Source organism: Pan troglodytes, chromosome 10 (assembly GCF_028858775.2).
Source record: "Pan troglodytes isolate AG18354 chromosome 10, NHGRI_mPanTro3-v2.0_pri, whole genome shotgun sequence".
Lineage (NCBI taxonomy): Eukaryota > Metazoa > Chordata > Mammalia > Primates > Hominidae > Pan > Pan troglodytes.
Window position 1 is genome coordinate 7,926,770 of NC_072408.2, and position 22,910 is coordinate 7,949,679.

General features: G+C 37.1%; 1 protein-coding gene across 46 annotated transcripts in view; it reads left to right on the forward strand.

The window, feature by feature from the left end:
- The window catches only part of WNK1 (WNK lysine deficient protein kinase 1), a 159,491-nt gene that overhangs the window by 53,713 nt on the left and 82,868 nt on the right, over positions 1-22,910 (forward strand). For all 46 annotated transcript variants that reach the window (XR_010147726.1, XM_016922525.4, XM_016922528.4 and 43 more), the window contains 3 exon segments: positions 6,344-6,516; positions 19,681-19,901; positions 22,636-22,793. Coding sequence is in view for 45 of the 46 variants with exons in the window: in XM_016922525.4 (XP_016778014.4) it covers positions 6,344-6,516; positions 19,681-19,901; positions 22,636-22,793 (552 nt within the window). In the remaining variant the exon portion in view is untranslated.

Genomic DNA, 22,910 nt, shown 5'->3' on the forward strand with positions numbered 1-22,910 from the left:
GTCTCTGTTTTTTTTTTTTTTTTTTCCGGAGATTAATGAGTCCTCCCTCTTTTGCTTTTATTTCTTTAAGTGAAAGCCACATCAGGCACACTGAAAACCTAACTCTTTGTTTTTATGTACTGGGCTTATTTTTTTTCTTGATTTCTTTCCTGAACAAAATGAAACAATTCTTTGAGATGCTTGTCTTTGTGATGTGCACAACCACTTTTGCTTTCCTGTGGTGGCAGATTCTTACAGGATGACCCACTAAGTTTCAGTGCTAATAACTCCATTTGAGCTTTTCAGTTCTGTTTTGTTGGTTTCCCCTTTGGCAAACCCTCATTACCCTATTCAAAAAACTTTGGGAACTGTTTCTTCCCCATTTGCTGCAGAGTAACATTTGTCTCTGAAGTGTAAGATTTCCTTCCAGTAGGGAGCAATAATTCTTTTTTTTTTTTTTTTTTTTTGAGACGGAATCTGGCTCTGTCGCCTAGGCTGGAGTGCAGTGGCGCAATCTCGGCTCACTGCAAGCTCCGCCCCCCGGGTTCATGCCATTCTCCGGCCTCAGCCTCCCAAGTAGCTGGGACTACAGGCGCACGCCACTACGCCTGGCTAATTTTTTGTATTTTTAGTAGAGACGGGGTTTCACCGTGTTAGCCAGGATGGTCTTGATCTCCTGACCTCGTGATCCGCCTGCCTCGGCCTCCCAAAGTGCTGGGATTACAGGCGTGAGCCACCGCGCCCGGCTGGGAGCAATAATTCTTCTATTTTTATTCTCATTCACATTTATCTTTCCTTTTTCTCCCCTTCTCAGCCTTCTTGCTTTCTTCAGGAAGAACTCCTGCAAGACCTCACCTATAGTAGTTTGAGTTTAACCCTGTTAGTTAGCTGCTTTCACATTCAAATCAATTTAATCTACTTTAATAAAAAACTTTAAAAATTTATGTGAATGACTAGGTATTGTTCTAAGTTTTGCTATGCAATAGATACTGTAAGTCACTTAGTGAAAGTAGTTTGCCTTTTTTTTTCTTTTTTCTTTTGGAGACGGGGTTTTGCTATGTTGTAGGCTGGTCTCAAGCTCCTGGCCTCAAGCAGTTCTTCTGCCCCAGCCTCCCAAAGTGTGAGCCGCCATGCCCAGCCCTAGTTTGCCATTTTCTGTTTTATTTATTAATATATTTTTATTTGTTGCCTTTGTCCACATGTTCTAAGCCATTTTCTAATAGAACTAAATGTGTTTTTTTTCTTTTTGTGGTTCAGCTATTATATGTATCTGCTACTTTTAGCATTAACCTAAAGCTTCCTGTATATGCCAAGTCCCAGGTATTTTGGAATCCCATGTGGCTTTTGTGCCCTCCAAAGAGAGGTGGAGAGAACCTCTTAGACTCCAACGTTTACATACTCTTGGCCCAGATTTGGGGATTAAGTGAAGGGTGCCTAATTAATAGAACCTATGCATTCGTATACATCTGGCTTGAGAAAACTGTATCTCTCTCTCTTTTTTTTTTTTTGAGAAGGAGTTCCGCTCTTGTTGCCTAGGCTGGAATGCAATGGCGAGATTTCGACTCACTGCAATCTCTGCTTCCCAGGTTCAAAGCGATTCTCTGGCCTCAGCCTCCCGAGTACCTCGGATTACAGGCGCCTGCCACCACGCCCGGCTAATTTTTGTATTTTTAGTAGAAATGGGGTTTTACCATCTTGGCCAGTCTGGTCTTGAACTCCTGACCTCAGGTGATCTGCCCACCTTGGCCTCCCGAAGTGCTGGGATTACAGGCGTGAGCCACCGCACCTGGCCTCCTATCTCTCTTATAAGTAGACTTTTCTTCTTACTTCTTTGAAACAGAAACTTTTTGTAAATAAATAAAGTGTATAAAGGTGAGCCATATTGGGAAGAAGGGGCTGATAGAGGAGTTAGAACAACCAGGTAACCAGATTTTTTTTTCCTATTCTTTTGAGAAAAAAAAAAAATTTTTTTTTTTTTTTTGGTCTTTCTGAAACTGGTACTATTTCAGAATGTTAGGTAAAAGTCTCCATGGGGAAGCAGGGGATGTGATGCCATGTTTACCTGCCCCTCCCCCCCATAATTATGATATCTTTTCACCCATTGAGGAAAGTTGGGCTCACACAGACTCTCTTCTTTATGGGATAGACCCCAAATTTCATCTCTAAGAGTACCAGACTGGAAGGTCATAAAGAAATCTGCAGTAGGAATTTAATCTGTAGATTTGGCCACATAAAATGCAGGTGTAATTTTTATATTATACTTCAAAACACCTTGAAAGCCATGTTAGTCTTTTTGCTATCTTTAACAGTTAAGAATTTTTGCATGAGAATTATTATTTTGTTTCTAGTTGTAGTTTTTCCAACCTTTCCCAGGCCTTCAATCTCTAATTCTGAAGTTTTTAAGAAGAGTTAGTTACCTACAGTTAATACTTCTGTCATCTTTGAATTGCTGTTATACCATATAGGCCTATGAGAGAGTTGCCAGACTTAAATAATTATTTATATGCTTAATTTCTTTTAACATATAGAATAATTCTTTAAAAAATTTTTTTCTCTGTAAACTGTAACTGAAACCCATGGTGCCCTGGAAAGCAATGTTACAAACTGCTGTACCCTCTGCCTGAAGACAAGTTTTTATTTCTTTATCCTAATACCCAACAACAATTAGTATCACTTTAAAAGATGAAATAGAGGCCGGGCACGGTGGCTCACGTCTGTAATCCCAGCACTTTGGGTGGCTGAGATGGGCAGATCACAAGGTCAGGAGTCCCAGACCAGCCTGACCAACATGGCGAAACCCCGTCTCTACTAAAAATACAAAAATTAGCCAGGTGTGGTGGCACACGCCTGTAATCCCAGCTATTCAGGAGGCTGAGGCAGAATTGCTTGAACCCGGGAGGTGGAGGTTGCAGTGAGCCGAGATTGTGTCACTGCACTCCAGCCTGTGCGACAGAGCAAGACTCCGTCTCAAAAAAAAAAGGTGAAATAGATGCCCATGTCTTTGCTAAGTCAGTGTGGTGCAGAAAATGATAAGGAGGGAGTATTCCAATATTGACCTAAAATATTTTAATCAAGAATTCCAGACACTTTTCTCCACCCATATTTTGATATGTAGAGTTATCATATGTGGTCTTAATTTAGCAGTAAAATTTTGAATATTGCACATATATAATACTAGAGAAATTTAAATGTTAATAAGACTTGAGGACCAGATAATTTTGGGGATACAGTTGTTAGCTGTAAAGTAAAAATTTCAAGTTTAATGAATGAAAACTAGTCTCACTGCTTCATTAACACAATTGGTTTGGAAGGTTTGCTTCTGGGCGAATAAAGTGAACAATAGCAAAGGATGGGATTGCTACTTTAAAAATACTAAAATATGAGGGTAAAGAGAGATGTCTGTCAGAGGATGTTTAAAATGAAACAGCTTCTTAAAAGCAAGGGACGGAAGATGTGCAAATGGTTATGAGGTCATTGTACTAAACATTAGCATTGTGCTTCTCACTCCAGAAGAAATTACATCAGTGGATAATCTACTGAGCACTGTAATTTGGGTAGTACTGAGATGAGCAATTGTTTTAGTTGTTGCCTGACCCCCACCCCACCCCCAGCAGCCTGGAACTGTGCATGTTATGAAGAGGTCATGTGACACTGATCCTTGGTTTTGCTCATTTATCCTGTCAAAACAACTTAATGTAGATGGAAAGAAATGAACGAAATGAATAGAATGGGTTAGCTGTATCAGCTTTAGTTTATATTGAAGGTAATGAATGCTGCAATTGGGATAGTATAGTATATTAAGGCCCCAGGAATATCCAGCTCCATAATGGTGAAGAGAAGTTTCTAAAAAGCAACAGTGGCTAATCCATTCTAAGTCTCACTTGATGTTTTAATGCTACTTTTTGATACAGTCTTTTAAAATTTTATCATTGTATTCATGATAATTTGATTGACAGTTGGTAATATTTAAACAATATATGGTTCCTCTTATTTTACCTTCAGCTGTAATTTTAGTATAAAGTTCCTATTTCTTTTCAATAATTATTATATAATAACGTGGATCTTCTGAGAAGAAAATTATTTTAGAAGTTTTGCAAAATATTTAGGGTTTGTTTGTTGTCATTGAAACATGAGCTTTGAACCAAATCTTCATTTGTCTCTTAGTTGTGTTTTTCATGTGAATTTGAGGGAGATAATAACATTTTGTGAGTCAGTTCGTCTCACAACATTTTTCTGAGGATTAAATGAAGTGAAGCAGCCAACTAGTAAATGGCAAATACTTGGCAAAAATTATTTTTAAAACCCCAGGTGTTCCTTCTGATCTGTGTCTTATGTTAGTTTTGATCTACTTTATTATTGTCTTAAAGTCTTTTGGGTACTAAAATTATGTACTTCTCTAAGATATTTTATGAAATGTTCCTAGATTAAAAAAAAAACAAGATTCAGTTATAGATGGAACAAGTAGACAAATTATTGAAAGAAGCCCCAAATTATTTGTTTAGGTTTCCCCCATTTCCTGCTTTGTTGATGATAATCTGTTGTCATGCATCTGTATTTCTAACTTCAAACATTAAGCAGGGGTTCTCAGATCCCTTAAAATAAATAATACTTTTCAGAAAGGATAAAAACACTTAGCTATGTAAAGTAGCCTGTATTTATAGTATAGATGTCTTCTGGGCAAATTAGAGATAAAATATTCTAAATATTTCTATGGAATTTTTAGATTGTCATTCAGTGTATTCTCAAGGAAAATTAAACACGGATTTTTGATGGCAAAGAAGTCCCCCATTTTTTTCCCTCTATGCTTTGCTATAAATAAGTAGTTGGCAGCTTTTTTACAATAAGCTTTTACAAACCATTTTTAAAAATCAAAAGCTGGGACCTTTGCAAGTTGATCATTCTGTATGGGTTGTGTTGGACTTAACTGAGACTCAGAGGCCCAATTTCAATTCTCATTTTTCTTTTAAGTCACAGGAATTTTTTATCCTTGGGGAAATGCTAACTGCTTATTAAGGACACACACACACTTTTAAAGGGGTATTGAGGGGAAAAGACATTTATGGAATTCATTCAACAAATGGCTGTTGAACAAGTCACTATGCTAGGTTGTCAGGTGCTAAAGATAGAACACAAAAAGGTATTTTGTCACTGCCTTTTCATGACAAAATAAAGCCTCTGAGGGCTTATTCTATGGGGGATAAGAGTCAATATAATGTTGCCTGTGATTAAGTGTTATGTAAGAGGCATGTACATAGTATCCATTGGTTTTAATGCTATTGGGCAGAGTAGAAACAGGAGTAGTAACTTGGTTTCCTTTTATTACATTCCTTATTGGGTACTTTTGGTGACAGAGTGAGAACCTTAAAGTTCAATTAATAATTGATGTAATAACTGAAGAGAAAAATTAATGAACAAGAAGGTAGATCAGAAAACATTGCCCAGAAAGTAGCATACAGAAGGAAATGGAAAATGAGAGAGAAATTAAAGGATATTAAGGATAAACTAAAGTTATACATATACTCACACACATTTAAAAATTGTTTAAAAAGAAAAGAAGAGTTGGAAGGGGAGAAAAAGAGAATGAGAGGAGACAGTGTTTAGAGAGATACTGATAATTTTCCTGACTTGAAGACAAATACTTGAGTATTTAAGTTATTGCTTAAAAGAAAAAAAAAAATTAGGCTTCATGCAGTGGCTCACACCTGTAATCCCAGGCTTTGGGATGCCAAAGTAGGAGGATCACCAGAAGTTCAAGACCAGCCAGTGCATCATAGCAAGACCTCATCTCTACAAAAAATTAAAAAATTAGCCGGGCAAGGTGGCACATGCCTGTAGTCCTAGCTACTCTGGAGGCTGAGGTGGGAGGATCCCTTGAGCCCAGGATTTGAGGCTGCAGTGAGCTATGATAGCACCGCTGCATTCCAGCCTTGGTCAAAGAGTGACTTCCTGTCTTTTAAACAAACAAACAAAAATAAAAACAATGTTTTGGTTAAAGATAGATTGATTTTAATCAAGGCAAAGATAGAACTGGAATTTATATTTAGGTCTTTCTGCCTCCAAAGCCTGTGTTCATTTCCTGATATTAAATTGCATGTCTAGCAATTGATGACTTATGTTGGATATGGAAAGTTAACTGCACCTTACAAAAATGAGACTATATCTGAGTTACACATTAACAGTAAAGATACTAAAATGATCTCAAGCATGAATGTATATAATCCAAATCTATCATTTATAACTTCAGCATTTGCATTTTTTAAACACCATCGATCATGATTTAGTAATGTTTAAGTGTCTAAGATTAACTGTCTGATTTGGTGTTTTATCATTTTAAACCACATTCTGTTTTGGTTTTTGATTTTAGGATCGAAAATTAACAAAGTCTGAGAGGCAGAGATTTAAAGAAGAAGCTGAAATGTTAAAAGGTCTTCAGCATCCCAATATTGTTAGATTTTATGATTCCTGGGAATCCACAGTAAAAGGAAAGAAGTGCATTGTTTTGGTGACTGAACTTATGACGTCTGGAACACTTAAAACGTAAGTTCATCAGTATTACAAAAGCTGACCAAGAAGTATGAGAGAATTTGATTTTTTAAATTTCAGGTCTACCAGTTTTACTTTTGTTGTTCAGCCTACTAAGAAGGGAACAGTCCTTCCGACTGTTACTGTATTAGCATATTTCCTTGCCCACAAAGTCCTCTAGTATATAAAGTGATTTGATAATTATTTCTTGGTAAGTATTGAAATGAGAAGTTATGGCCGAGCATGGTGGCTCATGCCTGTAATCCCAGCACTTTGGGAGGCCGGGGCAGGCGGATCACCTGAGGTTGGATCACCTGACCTGAGGTCAGGAGTTCGAGACCAGCCTGGCCAATGTGGTGAAACCCCGTCTCTACTAAAAGTACAAAAATTAGCCGGGCATGGTGGCATGCACCTGTAATCCCAGCTACTCGGGAGGCTGAGGCAGGAGAATCTCTTGAACCCAGGAGGCGGAGGTTGCAGTGAGCTGAGATCACCTCACTTCATTCCAGCCTAGGTGAGACTCTGTCTCAAAAAAAAAAAAAAAAAAAGAGTGGCTAAGGAATCAGAAATCAAATGTCAAGGTAGCCCTCTAGTGGTTAAAATGAGATTAAGGTTTATTGAGAAACTACCTATTTTTTTCATTTGTATTGTGCTTTGCTATATCCCTGCAACTTTTATATCAGATGCAGATTATATTGTGACAGTTATCACTTAAAAAATACTTTTAGTTCCATTTCCCATAACATCAGAAATTAATCCCCAAATAGCTAGATCTATCATTCCTTTCACAGAAATAGGTTTAATGCAGAAATCTCCCGTTACTTATTGTAAAGAGCTTTTGGTAAGAGTTGGAGTATGCCTTTGTAATCCCAGGTTTCTTAGAGCAGCAGTCCCCAACCTTTTTGGCATCAGGGATTGGTTTCGTGGAAGACAGTTTTTCCATGAACTGGTGTGGGGGTGGGGCTGGGGAAGTTTGGAATGATTCAAGCACATTACATTTATTGTGCACTCTATTTCTATTATTATTACATTAAAATATATAATGAAATAGTTATACAACTCACCATAATGTAGAATCAGTGGGAGCCCTGAGCTTGTTTTCCCGCAACTAAACTGTCCCATCTGGGGGTGATGGGAGACAGGGCAGATCATCAGGCATTAGATTCTCATAACGAACGCTCAACCTAGATCCCTTGCATGCACAGTTCACAGTAGGGTTCATGGTCCTATGAGAAATCTAATGCTGCTGACAGGAGCCAGAGCTCAGGTGGTAATGCGAGCAGTGAGGGAGCAGCTGTAAATACAGATGAAGCTTTGCTTGCTCGCCTGCCACTCACCTCCTGCTGTGTGGCCAGGTTCCTAAAAGGCCATGGACTGATATCGATCTGTGGCCCAGTGGTTGGGGACCCCTGCTATCTTAGAGGATCTGTTTTTACTCAGAGAAGAACCTGTAGTAAGTTACCTTGTATAAATTTTTTATTTGGTGAAACTGGATATTTTTAAATTGTCACTGTGGCATATATTCTTTATTAATTGTTAAAGTTAATACTGCTGAGCTGATTAATTCCAGATCATTCGAATACAGTGTTACAGCACCTGGATATAGTCACTTGCATGTTTTCTGAAATGCTTACGGTTAACATGTTGAAACATGAACAGATCATTTCTGTCCTGCAAATTCTAATTTCTTTATCCAACTTCCACTGTTGTTTATGGCAATACCTTTATCCTAGTTAGTCAGGCTTCTTGATACTCTCTTTTCTTCCATTAGAATGTGCTAACTAGCACTATAGTACTATGAACAAGTGCTAGATATCACATTCTACTGGAAATGTCTAATACTGAATGATAAGTGTTTGAATGAATTAAGGAGAATTATGTGGTAATAATTATGTGTACATCTTGAGATTCTTTCCACTGGTTTGGATACTTACTTGGTTGTCAACAGTTTGTCTGGCATGCCTAAGATTACTCTAAAATACAATGGTTTACTTGTTTTAAAAACTATATTGAGGAGCTTTGGGTAACGTAGTGGGGTAATAAGCCCCTGTGGAATGGCTGTCCCACACCAACAAACTGAAATGTGGAATATAATAAAAGCTTTTTCCAATACGTGTCTAAGCTTTAAGGAAAGAAAGGTTAACTTCCAGATAATAAGCAGAGATAACTCAAAGCCAAAACAGGAACTTATACTCTGGGATTTTAGACCACATATTGGTTGAGGAGTTGATGCTAGTTTTAATGTCCATGCAAGGACAGAAAGCCTTAGAACTAGGTAGAGAGGGGAGCTAGAACTTAGCCTGTGTCAAAAAACTGAACTATCCATGAAAAGAGAGACCTCAGTGCTCTAGCCAGTGAAAGCTGCAAGGAATTTTACTTGTGTGCAGAAGACTGTGGATAAGAGGGGAGACCTATGAAAAATAGAAATTCACATCAAATGCTACCAGTGTTCTTAATTATTCTCTAAACTAATCTTTTCTTTTTCTTTTTTTGGAGACAGGGTCTCACTCGGTTGCCCAGGACAGAGTGCAGCAGCACAATCATAGCTCACTGCAGCCTCAAACTCCTGGGCTCAGGGAATCCTTCCACCTCAGCCTCCCCACTACCTGGGACTATAGTTGCTCACCACCATACCTGTCTAATAAAAAAACAATTTTTTTTTTAGTAGAGACAGTGTCTATTTTGTTGCCCAGGCTGCTCTCAAACTCCTGAGCTCATCCTGATTTGGCCTCATCCCGATTTGACCTCCCAAACGGCTGGGATTACAAGCATGAGCCACGGTGCCCAGCCTGTTTGGTATTCTTCCATCTCATATGTAGATGGCGCTATAACATAAATTTGTACCATCTACTTGGTACAAGAATCCCAAACCGAAGAACATACATGATAATTGATCAGGAACGGAAAGAAAACTCCCGGGGACATTTTCACAGTTCCTTGGTCAGTGTCCAGAGGCAAAACTGTTTCCAAAGAAGATGACCTCACAATTAAATTACAAATCACACCAATGAAGGTGAATAGACACAACCAGAAAATAGCACTGCAACAATTAAAGATATCATGGACAAGTCTGAAAGTGATTACAAACAATTATTTACACAATGATGTCAGTAAAGATATTTGTAAGTGTAGATGAAGTGTATAAAGAGAAAAGAAGGAATTGAAGGAATAAGACACCAAAGAAAAAAAAGACAGGCATAATTTAAAAGCTTCTGAAGAACTTCTAGAAATAAGAACATTAAAATTCAAACATAAATGGTCTAACGGTTAAACAGCAGACTGAATTGAATTGACAGGAATATTAACTATGAAGAAATGAGCAACAGAACGCACACAAAAGACAGAAAATATTTAAAGAGGATGACATAGTAGTGAGAAGACCCAGTTAGATTTAATTATCTAAAAGGGGTTTCCCTATAGTCCTAGCTACTCTGGAGGCTGAGGCAGAGAATCACTTGAGCCCAGGAGGTGGAGGTTGCAATGAGCCGAGATCATGCCTCTGCACTCCAGCCTGGGTGACAGAGCGAGACTCCATCTCAAAAATAAAAATGAAAAAGTAGAGAGAATGAGAAAAAGAAAAATTTCAGAATTTAAGAATTCTGATTGAGAATGTATACAGATTCCTAAGCAAGTAGATTGAAAACATTCATATTCATTTCTGGAAGAATGGATAACTAGGACCATTGGCAGCATTTGGAGAGGCAAATTGGGAAGGAATGGGAATTAATTCCAAAATGCATGCTTTTTGGACTTTTTGAGTTTGTATCTTTGTTCTCTATGTATATTTACATTGAAACAGATAAAACACCCATAGCTGAAAAATAAGATGGGAATGTATGAGTCAGAAAATTTGGATTAAGGCCAGGCGTGGTAGTTCACACCTGTAATCCCAGCACTTTGAGAGGCTGAGGCGGATGGATCACCTGAGGTCAGTTCGAAACCAGCCTGTCCAACATGGTGAAACCCCATCTCTACTAAAAATACGAAAAATTAGCTGGGCATGATGGCGGGCGCCTGTAATCCCAGCTACCCGGGAGGCTGAGGCAAGAGAATCGCTTGACCCCGGAAGTGGAGGTTGCAGTGAGCCGAAATTGTGCCACTGCACTCTAGCCTGGGTGACAGAGTGAGACTCCATCTCAAAAAAAGAAAAAGAAAAAAAATTTGGATTAAAAGTTGAAATAAATTTAGACGTATTTTTTAAATAGACATGAAATTCAAATATCATACAATTAACATTTTAGAAAGTACAATTCAGTGGCACTTAGTACATTCACAATGTTTTGTAAGTACCACATCTGTCAAGTTACTAAACATTTTAATCACCTCAGAAGAACACTCTGTGCCCATTAAGCAGTTACTCCACATTTCCCTTCCTCCAGCCAGGCAGCGTATTTTTTCTTTAATTGCACATTATCTAAGTTCTTTTTCTTTTTACAATTAAAAAGAAATTTTCAGTTTCTGAGCTTCAGAGGCTTATGCCAACAGGAGGGTTTATTAAGTAGAAAGAGTGTTAGACTTGGAGTAGAAGTTGTGACTACTCCCAGCGCTGCCTCTGACCAGCTGTGATTTTGGGCAAATAGCTAACCTTATTTGGGCTTCAGTTCCCCATGTGTATGTAAAACAAGCGGTTGGACTACCTGATCTCTGGGACTAGCCATTCGTGGATGGGATTTTTTTATTGTAAAAAACATAAAATTTACCATCTTAACCATTTTTAAGTGTATAGTTCAGTAGTGTTAATACAAACACATTTCTGTGCAATTTCTAGAATGCTTTTCATGTCACAAACTCTATGCCTGTGGAACAATTTCCCATTTCTCCCAACCCTCAGCTCCTGACAACTACCAACTTTTTACCATCTCTATGGATTTATCTAATCAGGATATGTCCTATAAATAGACTCAAAGTATGTTATGGATCCTTGTGTTTGGCGTCTTTCACTTAGCATGGTGTTTTCGAGGATCATCGTGATTGCACGCATCAGTACTTCATCCCCTTTTATGACTGAATAACATTCCATTGCATGGAAATATCACAGTTTGTTTATACATCCATTGATGAACATTTGGGCTGTATCCACCTTTTGGCTATTATGAGTACTGCTGCTATAAATATTTGTGCAGAAGTATTTTTTTGAGTACCTGTTTTCATTTCTTTTGGCTGTATACTGGGAATGGAATTGCTGAGTCATGTGGAAATCTTCGTTTAACTTTTTGAGGAGGCATCCTACTGGGAGTGACATGATACCTCATTATGGATTACATTTGCATTCCCCTAATGATTAATAATGTGGAACATCTTTTCATATGCTTATTGGCTATTTGTGTATCTTTGGAGAAATGTTTATTCAAGTTCTTTGCTCATTTTTTATTGGATTGCTTGTTTTTTTGTTGATTTATTAGAGTTCTTTATATATTTTAGAAATTAGACCCTTGTCCAGATCCATGATATGCAGATATTTTCTCCTATAGGTTGCCTTTTTTGCTCCTTGATAATGTTCTATGATGTACAGATTGAGTATAGTATCTCTTATCCGAAATGCTTGGGACCAGAAGGGCTTTGAATTTTTTCAGATATTGGAACTTTGAATTATACTTACCAGTTAAGCCTCCCAAATCTGAACTCCAAAATGTTCAAATGAGCATTTTTATTGTGTGTCATGTTGGTGCTCAAGTTCAGATTTTCTACTGGAGCATTTTGGATCTTGGATTTTCTGATTGGGATGCTCAAGCCTGTGCCAAGTTTTAAATTTTGATAAAATCCAATGTATCTGCTTTGTCTTTTGATGGTTGGGCTTTTGGTGTCATGTTAAGAGTCCATTGTCATAAATAACCAAGGGCATACAGATGTATCCCTAAGTTTTCTTCTAAGAGTTCTATCAATTTAACTTTTCTATTTAGGTTATTGTTCCATTTTTAAGTTAACTTTTGTATATGCCATGAGGTAGGGTCTGATTTCATTCTTTTACATGTTGATGTCCAGTTATCCCAGCATCATTTGTTGAAGAGACTTTTACCCATTGAATGGTCTTGGTACTCTTCTCAAAAATTATTTAATCATATGTATAGGTTTATTTCTGGACTCTCAATTCTATTTCATTGGCCTACATGTCTGTTCTTAGGCCAGTACCACATTGCTCTGATTACTGTAGTAATTTTTGTAAATTTTGAAAATTAGAAGTGACTTCTCCAATTTTGTTCTTCTTTTTCACTATTGTTTTTGACAGTTGGGGTCTTCTTGAAATTCCATGTGAATTTGAGGATTAGATTTCCATTTCTACAAGAAAAGGCTGTTGGAATTTTGACAGAAATTATGTTGAATCTGTAGATCACTTTGTATAGTATCACCATCTTTAACTATATTGTCTTCTAATCCGTGAACACAGGGTGTCTGTCCATTTATTTATGTCTTTTTTAATTTCTTTCAGCAATGTTTTGTAGTTTCATTATACAAGTCTTTCACATCCTTGGTTAAATTTATTCCTAGATCCTTTATATGCTATTGCAAATGAAATTGTTTTCTTAATTTCCTTTTCAGATTGTTAATTGCTGGTATATATAAATACAACTGATTTTTGTGTGTCAGTCTTGTACTTTTGCAACTTTACTGAATTCTTGTATTAGCTCGTCTGTGTGTGTGTTCATTCTTTGGGGTTTTTTTTTTTTTTTTTAACAGATGGGGTTTCACTCTGTCACCGAGGCTGGAGTGCAGTGGTGCAGTCATAGCTCACTACAGACTTGAACTCTAGGCTTAAAGGATCCTCCCACCTCAGCCTCCTGAGTAGCTGGGACTCCAGGTGTGTACCACCATGCCTGGCTAATTTTTAAATTTTTCATAAAGATAGGATCTCAATATATTGCTTATGCTAGTCACAAATTCCTGGCCTCAAGTGATCTCCCTTGCCTCTGGCTCCCGAAGTGCTGAGATTACAGGTGTGTGCCACCACACCTAGCCATTCTTTGGGATTTTTATATATTGGATCAAGTCATATGTGAATAGATAGTTCTTTCAGATTTGAATGCCTTTATTTCTTTTTCTTGTCTAACTGTTTTGGCTAGAACTTGAATTATGATTAGCATTGATTATACTTGTCATATTACTGATTTTAAGGAGAAAGCTTTTGGTCTTTCACCATTGAGTATATGTTAGCTGTGAGTTTTTCATAAATGTTCTTTATCATGTTGAGGAAGTTCTCTGCTATTCCTATCCTAGTTTCTTGAGTATTTTTTTTTTTTGGAAACGTGTTAGATTTTGTCAAATACTCTTCTGCATCAAGTTAGATAATCATGAAACCACTTCATTCTATTAGTGTGATATACTGATTAATTTTCTTATGTTGAATCACCCTTGCATTTCATTGATAAATGGTGTATAATTCTTTTACTATGCAGTTGGGTTTGGCTTGCCAATATTTTGTTTAGAGTTTTTACATCTACATTAATAACGGTGTTAGTCTATAGTTTTCTTGTGGTATCTTCAGTATCAGGGCAATACTGGCCTCACAGAATGATTTAGAAAGTGTTTCCTCCACTTTTGCTTTTTGGAAGAGTAGTATTTGTGTTAATTCTCCTGTAAATGTTTGGTAGAACTCATCAGTGAAGCCATCCAGTCCTAGACTTTTCTTTGGAGATTTCTTGAAGGAATGTTCCATGTACAGTTGAGAATATATATTCACTTGTTGTTGGGCAGTGTGTTCTATATATGTCTGTTACCTTTTGGTGGTTTATAATATTGTTCAAGTCTTCTGTTTTCTTACTCATCTTTTGTCTAGATTTTTTATCCGTTACTGAAAGTGGAATACTGAAGTCTCCAACTATTACTGTAGTGTCTACTAATTTCCTCCCTTTAATTCTGTGAATGTTTGCTTCATTATTTGGTGGCTTTATTGTTTGATGTATATAATTGTTATTTTTTATGGATTGGCCCTTTTATCAATACGTCATGCTCTTCTTTATCTCTTGCATCAGTATTTTTACTTATTTTGCCTGATACTAGTTTTGCTACCTCACCCTCTTTTATTTACTATTAGCATAGAATATCATTTTTCTTTCATCCTTTGAATTTCAACCTATTTCTGTCCTTGGATCTATAATGAGTCTCTTGTAGACAGTATATAGTTGGCTTTTTTTCTTTCTTTTTTAAAAATCCATTCTGCCCATCTCTGTTTTTCGTAGGAGAGTTTATTTACATTTAATTAGTCAAAATGAATGATTTGCCATTTTGCTGTTTGTTTTCTGTATGTCTTGTACCTTTTTTTTTTTTGAGACGGAGCCTCGCTCTGTTGCCCAGACTGGAGTGCAGTGGCACAGTCTCAGCTCACTGCAACCCCCGCCTTCCGGGTTCAAGCGATTCTCCTGCCTCAGCCTCCTGAGTAGCTGGGATTATAGGTACCCACCACCACGCCCAGCTAATTTTTGTATTTTTAGTAGAGACGGGGTTTCACCGTGTTGGTCAGGCTGGTCTCAAACTCCTGACCTTGTGGTCCCGCCCACCTCAGCCTCCCAAAGTGCTGGGATTACAGGCGTGAGCCACCGCCCTCAGCCGTAATATATCACATTCCTAGAGACAGTCTTGTACTGTTTTTTGCTCCTTATCTCCTTCATTACTACCTTTTTAAATGTATTTATTTTTCTTTTGTAGTATACCATTTTGATTCCTTTCTCATTTCCTTTTGTGTATATATTTAGATATTTTTTCAGTGGTTACCTTGAGGATCACAATTAACATCATAAACCTCCAACAGTCCACCCTGAATTGATACCAACTTAGCTTTAATATAGCATATAAATCTCTGATCCTATACAGCCTCACTCCTCCTTCCCATTTTATGTTTTCATTGTCTCAAATTTTATCTTTATACATTGTGTACCCATTAGCATAGTTTTATAATCGTTATTTTACATGCATTTGTCTTTTAAATCATGTAGGAAATAAAAGGAATTATAAACCAAAAATACATTAATACTGGTTTTAATATTTAGATGTGTGGTGGACTTTACCAGAGATTTGATTTGGTTTTATGGCTTCAAGTTATTGTCTAGTGTTCTTTTATTTCCTCTAAGGATTCTCTTTAGCATTTCTTTTAGGGAAGGTGTACTACTGTCAAACTCTTCCAGCTTTTATTTACCTGGGAATATCTTAATTTCTCTTTCATTTCTGCAGTATAATTTTGCTGATATATAATTCTTGGTTGGCAGTCTTCAGGTTTTTTTTGGGGTTTTGCTTTTGTTTCTTTTAGCACTTTAAATATGTCATCCCACTGCTTTCTGCCCTCTATGGTTTTTGCTGAAAAATCAGCTCATAATCTTATTGAGGATCCCATGGTCATAAGTCACTTCTCCCTTGCTACTTTCAAGATTCTCTCTTTGTCTTTGCCTTTTAACAGTTTGAATATAGTGTTTCTCATTGTGGATCTATTTGCATTTATCCTTAGAGTTTGTTGAACTTTTTGGATGTGTAGATTCATGTCTTTTACTAAGTTTGGGAAATTTGTGGCCATTATTTTCTTAAATATTCTTTCTGCTCTTTTCTGTCTTCTTTATCTAGGACTCCCATTGTGTATATTTTGGTCAACTTGATGGTGTCCCACAGATCTCTTAGACTCTGCTCATTTCTGCTCCTCAGACTGTACAGTTTCACTTGCTATTTTCAAGTTTATTGCCTTTTTCTTCTGTGTGTTCACATATGCTGTTGAAATCTGTTAGTGAATCTTCACAGTATTTTTCAGCACCTCAATTTCTACTTGGTTCCTTTTTAAAGTTTCTGTCTCTGTTGATATTCTCTACTTCAATAGAATATTCTTTGTACTCTTAATATTTAGCAGCCATTGTTCTCAGCATTTAGTCTGCAAAGTTTTGGCATAGGTACTATAATTATCCCCATTTAACCATGAGTTGATTGTTTTTAGTAAATATCTTAGTACTGAAGAACTGATTAAGAGCTCTGCTTATGAGAGTGGAGCTTTTCAGCAATTGGGCTTTGTCTTCAATGTGGTTGGGCAAAAATCAGTCATAATGGAAGACCCTGAAGTGCTTGATATATCAGAGACATCTTTTTTTTTTTTTTTCCGAGATGGAGTCTCGCTCTGTGTTGCCCAGGGTGGAGTGCAGTGGCGTGATCTCGGCTCACTGCAACCTCTGCCTCCCGGGTTCAAGCGATTCTCCAACCTCAGCCTCCCGAGTAGCTGGGGCTATAGGCACATGCCACCATGCCCAGCTAATTTTTATGTTTTTAGTAGACACCATGTTTCGCCATATTGGTCAGGCTGGTCTTGAACTCCTGACCTCAGGTGATCCATCCACCTCAGCCTCCCAAAGTGCTGGGAGTGAGCCAGTGTCAGCCACTGCACCTGGCAGAGACATCTTTTTTTTTTGTCCTGTCTGCACTGATGGTGCCTAATTGTCACTTTTCTTTCTCAAGATGTGGTTGGTTATGGTGATTTTAATTAATATTCATATTTTTATAACCACTTTTCATTCTCACCAAACTTAGCTTCTCTGAGTTTAGAAATGTTCCATTTGTAATATGGAGCAGATTGGATTCCTTCTTGTCCTTATACTTTCCTTATAAACATTGCTATAATAATCATGTTTGTACACAATTCCCGTAGAATAGGTTCTTAAAATGAAATGTCAATCATAATATATGTGTAATTTTCACTTGAATAGCAATTGAGACAAAGATATGATTCCCTCCTGCTAGCTGGGATAATCTTGAAGGTCTTTACTAAAATGATAGATATAATTTAAGTAGATCTTAAAGGATAAACAGGTTTTCTGTAATTAGGGAGGTGCTATGGGAATAGTTAAAAAAAAAGAGAGAAGTAATATAAAGTTCATAGTAGGATACCCTTTTGTTTAAAAATAGGATGTTTATAAGGAGGACTAACGACAAATAAACTTTCCAATATTTTATTATAAAATTCTAAAAATTATATAGAAAAGGCAAAAGAAGCATACAGTGAGCACACACTCAGCACCAAGATTCTGTTGTTACTTTTTGCATCACTTGCCTTACCATATTATTAATATGTCCATTTATTCATCCTCCATCCATCTATCTTATTCATTCCATAATAAAATAAATTGTAACATAAAATAATTCAATATGCTTCACCCGTAAACCTTTCAGTATGCATTTCGTTAGAGTTCCAGTATTTGTGTACTTTATTTTTCTTTTACCTCCAAACAGCATCAGGATAGAATAAATTATTATTGTACGATTGAATGAGTTTTGACAAGGCATTCATTCGTGTAACCAAAACTCTCAAGATAGAGAACATTTCCATCATATCAGAAAATGCCCTTATGCTGCTTTCCAGGCAGCCTTTTCCTTACCCTCCATCCAGCATGACTGTTTTGATATATTTTTTAAACCATAAAACCCACTTTTGCTATTAGTTTTCTTCAATTAGCCCACCCAAATGAAGTAAAATTTTATTTTAGTTCTGCTATTTGATTTTTAGTTAGATCTGGATCTCTACATGTTTTTCATTTTAAGTAGTTGCCCTGAAGATTACATTTACATTGTTACTTTTCACAATTTATTTAGGACTAATACTGTACAATTTCATGTAAAATACAAGACCTTTGCACAAATATAGTTTTCATATAACCCCTCTACCGCTTGTTCTGTATGCTGTAATTTTCATATCTTATACAAGTACAAGATTACATAAGTAATTTCATATCTTATACAAGTACATAGATAAGTCATTATTAAATGGGAGTAATTATAGTGCCTATTCAACAAAATTGGAATACTAAATGCAGGAAACAGTGACAGCCAAATGTTAAGAGTATAGAAAATTTTAGCTCAACAAATAGAGAATATCAGTAAAGACATAGAAATTACAAAAATTAAACAAATTCAGGAACTGAAAAACAATAATTATTTAATAGAATATATAAGCATATCATATATATCACAGTATTATAGATTTTCCTTTAACTAATCGTGTGTGTATTTTAAAGATACTGAAAGGAAAATGTAGTCTTTTCTATTTAACATTTTTAGTGCTCTTTTTTTCCTGAATATTTCCAGATAAAATAGGCATTGGAACTCAATCCCCAGATGTATCTTTTCTACAGTGGGTAGCACCAGAGGTCTCTGTTCAGTTCTTTTAGCATACTTGGGCTGCTTGGAATCTTTCCTACATTCATGTATTTCAGAGGTCAACTAGAGATTTGGGCAGAGTGAATACACAGAATTTAGGGCTCTCCTTTGGTGCCTGCTTTCTGAGATTTCCTCCTTTCCTTTCTAGATCTGTGCTGTCCAGTAGAACTTTCTGCCATTATGGAAATGTTGTATAACGTACACCATCCAGAATGGTAGCCATTTGCCTCATGTGGCTGTTCAGCACGTGAAATGTGGCTAGTGCAACTGAGAAATGAAATTTTTTATTTTAGTTAATCTACATTTGAGTAGTCATATTTGGCTAGTGGCAACTTTATTGGACAGACCGTCCTTGCAGAAAGGTCTGTTAGACAGCACTGTTCTTGATGCTGTGGTCATTCCAAACTCAGTCGCCATTTCTATCTGGGGTTTAGCAGACCTGCAGAATCAGAACAGGCCCTTTCCTTAGGTAAAAATGTATTATAAAGAAGGAAACTCAAGTAGTGCTTTCCCTTTGTCCCTTCCAACTATGACTGATTTTGATTGCTCTCCAGAGCCTTCAAGTAATAGTTGTTTTGTATATTTTTGACTAGAGTTTATAAATACATCTGTGTCTGATAGAACTACTCCACTATTTAACAGAAGCAGAACTCTACCTCTTAATCGTTTAAATGGTGACCTAATGTTAAGGAATTCATATTTGGTGCTTTGTTACCATAATTCTCTTACCAATCACTAATTAAAAATTTTTGGCTCTGAAATATTTAGCTGATATAGCCAACTTGATCTCCCATTTCTTTAAGAAAAAACTAGTTACCTAATACTATCATTGTTTAGATGAAAAAGCATTTGGAAGACTTATTTTTCTGTGTCTCTTAATAGAATTTTTATTTTAAACTATCGTAGCCCTGCTTACTAAAAGTATTATTAACCTTTAGTGTTACTGAATCTTAGTATGCTAAATTTGATATTCCCATCTCCAGTCATGTTAGAATTTAATGGAATTCTTCAAAGCAACAAACTCCTATCATTGATAACTTGTTTGGTATACTTTGCTTTTTCTAGGTATCTGAAAAGGTTTAAAGTGATGAAGATCAAAGTTCTAAGAAGCTGGTGCCGTCAGATCCTTAAAGGTCTTCAGTTTCTTCATACTCGAACTCCACCTATCATTCACCGCGATCTTAAATGTGACAACATCTTTATCACCGGCCCTACTGGCTCAGTCAAGATTGGAGACCTCGGTCTGGCAACCCTGAAGCGGGCTTCTTTTGCCAAGAGTGTGATAGGTATGTTTCAGGTGTACCTTGGAGCCTGACTGGCTTTCTGACATTCCTTTTATTTAGAATCCTGGCCCTGTCAGAGTTTTAAGTGATATAAACCTTAAGAAATTCATAGCTTGAACTCAGGAGGTGATCCATTGTACTTATGAGATGTAGGATTCTCTATATTTGTGCTTCTTGGAATCATCTTAGAGACTATTGATAACATTACGTTACAAGAAATAAAGTGAACTTTGTTGATAAAACCTAATGTAACAGCCTTTTTTGTTGTTGTTGTTGTTGTTGTTGTTGTTGAGATGGAGTCTCTCTCTGTCACCCAGGCTAGAGTGCAGTGGCACGAGCTCAGCTCACTGCAACCTCCACCCACCGGGTTCAAGCGATTCTTGTGCCTCAGCCTCCCGAGTAGCTGGGATTACAGGCATGCATCACCATGCCTGGCTAATTTTTGTATTTTTAGTAGAAATGGAGTTTCACCATGTTGGCCAGGCTGGTCTCGAACTCCTGGCCTCAAGTGATCCACCTGCCTTGGCCTCCTAAAGTGTTGGGATTACAGGCGTGAGCCACCCCGCCCAGCCAGCCATCTTTTCATTACACACTGTTGATACTTAACATTATACACTATTTATGTAATACATACAGTATGTCACTTCATGAAAGAAATGGAATTTATATTTAGTTTTACTTTCTAAAATTAAAAGATAAAAATTAAATTTTTAAACATATAAAATGTCTGTTGGATATATATGTATATTCAAGAATATTGGCAAAGCGCAATGGCTCATGCCTGTAATCCCAGCACTTTGGGAGGCTGAGGTGGGAGGGTCACTTGAGGTCAGGAGTTTGAGACCAGTCTGGCTAAGATGGAGAAACCCCATCTCTATTAAAAATACAAAAACAAAAAAATTAGCCGGGTGTGGTGGCGGGTGCCTGTAGTCCCAGCTAGGGCAGGAGAATCACTTGAACCCGGGAGGTGGAGGTTGCAGTGAGCTGAGATTGCGCCACTGCACTCTAGCCTGGGCAACAGAGCAAGACTCCATCTCCAAAATAAAAAAAATAAAAAAAATAAAAAGAATAGCCTCCTAACATTTTGTGAAAATAAATATGACAATTCATTCTGAAAAGTTGGTTTTATCAACTTTTTTCTTAGTCTCACTCTTCAGAACTTATGATCTATCTAAAAGAGTGTTTCTCAACCTCAATACTACTGAGATTTGGGGTTGGACAATTCTTTGTTGCAAGGGGCTGTCTTGTACGTTGTAAGACTCTGGGGCAGCATTCCCAGCCTCTACCCACTAGATACCAGTAGCACGCTCCCTGTGTACCTGCCTTCTAGTTGTTATAACCAAAAGTGTGTCCAGACATTGCTATATATGGCCCCTAGAAGACAAAATTGCCCCCTGTTGAGAATCACTTATCTAAAGAACAAGGCTGTCCCTTTCAGACTTTATATGTTAGAAACTCAAAGCTGGAAAAATAATTTAATGCCTATTTTGATAAGCTTTCACTCTATGAAGAGGATATCACAATTTAAAAACTTGAGGTCTTCATAAACATTCTATTTACTCCCTCCAAAAGGTGACAATAACAAAAGAAATCCATTAATTTTTAAGTGAACTTGGATACTAAGTATTACTAGGAAAAACACAGAACACCAGTTATTTGTACATCTTTCAAAAACAGTGTTCTCCTTGGAATATTATGTGACTAGGGTTAGGAATGCTTTCGCATTTTCTTACAATACATTCACAAGAAGAATGGGAAAAGTGTCATTTAAAGCTGAATTTCTTTTTTTGCCTTCTTCACAGGAAACATTTCTTTGATTGTCTTTGGCATCGTGAAATCCCTGGCCCAATAGAGTTTTTATTTTCTTTGTTGATTAAATCATAGTGTGCATGCCTGTTTCTTGGAAATGCCTAATAATTTGAGGTATGCAGACCTAATTTTCTGGAAGCATTACAAAACCTAGTCTTGTGGGATCACACACTGTGCTCATAAATCAGTCTGTATTTGGGTTCTATATTTGTGTGTGTGTTTGTCTTTTTGCCTGTAGGATGTCCCTCACTACATTTCTTGTGTCTGTAGTAGGCTTATTTGTGTACTGCAGGTGGGATGGTAAGTATGTGAAGAAAAGGGCTCTGGTGAGTGGCCTTTGGAGACAATTACGTTTTATTTCATTTTTTGAAAAATGTATTGAATATCGGGTTTTTCACTGCAAGGCCTTCTTAAAAAGTGAAACTAATTAGATTGAGTGTTAATGCCAAGAGTGTAGCTGTAAATATTAACCCTACAGCTACCATACATTAGTGGGCACACAAGTATTTTGATCTTTTTAAACCCATCATCTTATCTTACAGATGTACCATTATATCTGCTTTGTTCCTTGCATAGTGTCTTTCCTTTTCCTTCTATTTGTTTTCAATATGAATTATATTAGTTTATTATCTTAGCCAAGGCTTTATTTTGACATATTGTATAAAGAAATTCATTTTACACAGTAAATCAATAAATAGATCCTTGACCTTATTCCAGTTTCATATAAAGTCCTTGCAGTGGAAGATCTTTTATGAGATATTTGATGGAACAGACTGAGAAGATTTCCTTCCTCTTTTGTCCCCCTTTCCTTTTTTCTCCCCATTCCAATTTCTTCTCTCTCACAGGTCAACCCCTCTGCTTCTCACCCCGGTGAGTAACGTCTGAAGCTTCTGCTCGCATTGAGTCTGAATCGTTCTTTTAATTTAAGGTACCCCAGAGTTCATGGCCCCTGAGATGTATGAGGAGAAATATGATGAATCCGTTGACGTTTATGCTTTTGGGATGTGCATGCTTGAGATGGCTACATCTGAATATCCTTACTCGGAGTGCCAAAATGCTGCGCAGATCTACCGTCGCGTGACCAGTGTAAGTATTCCCCTAACTGATTGTTGAACTTGGGGCATATCTAACAAAGAATCCCAAGGTGGATGACATCAAACCATGTAAAAGAGGACAATAGTGGAAGGCATACTGAGTGAACTG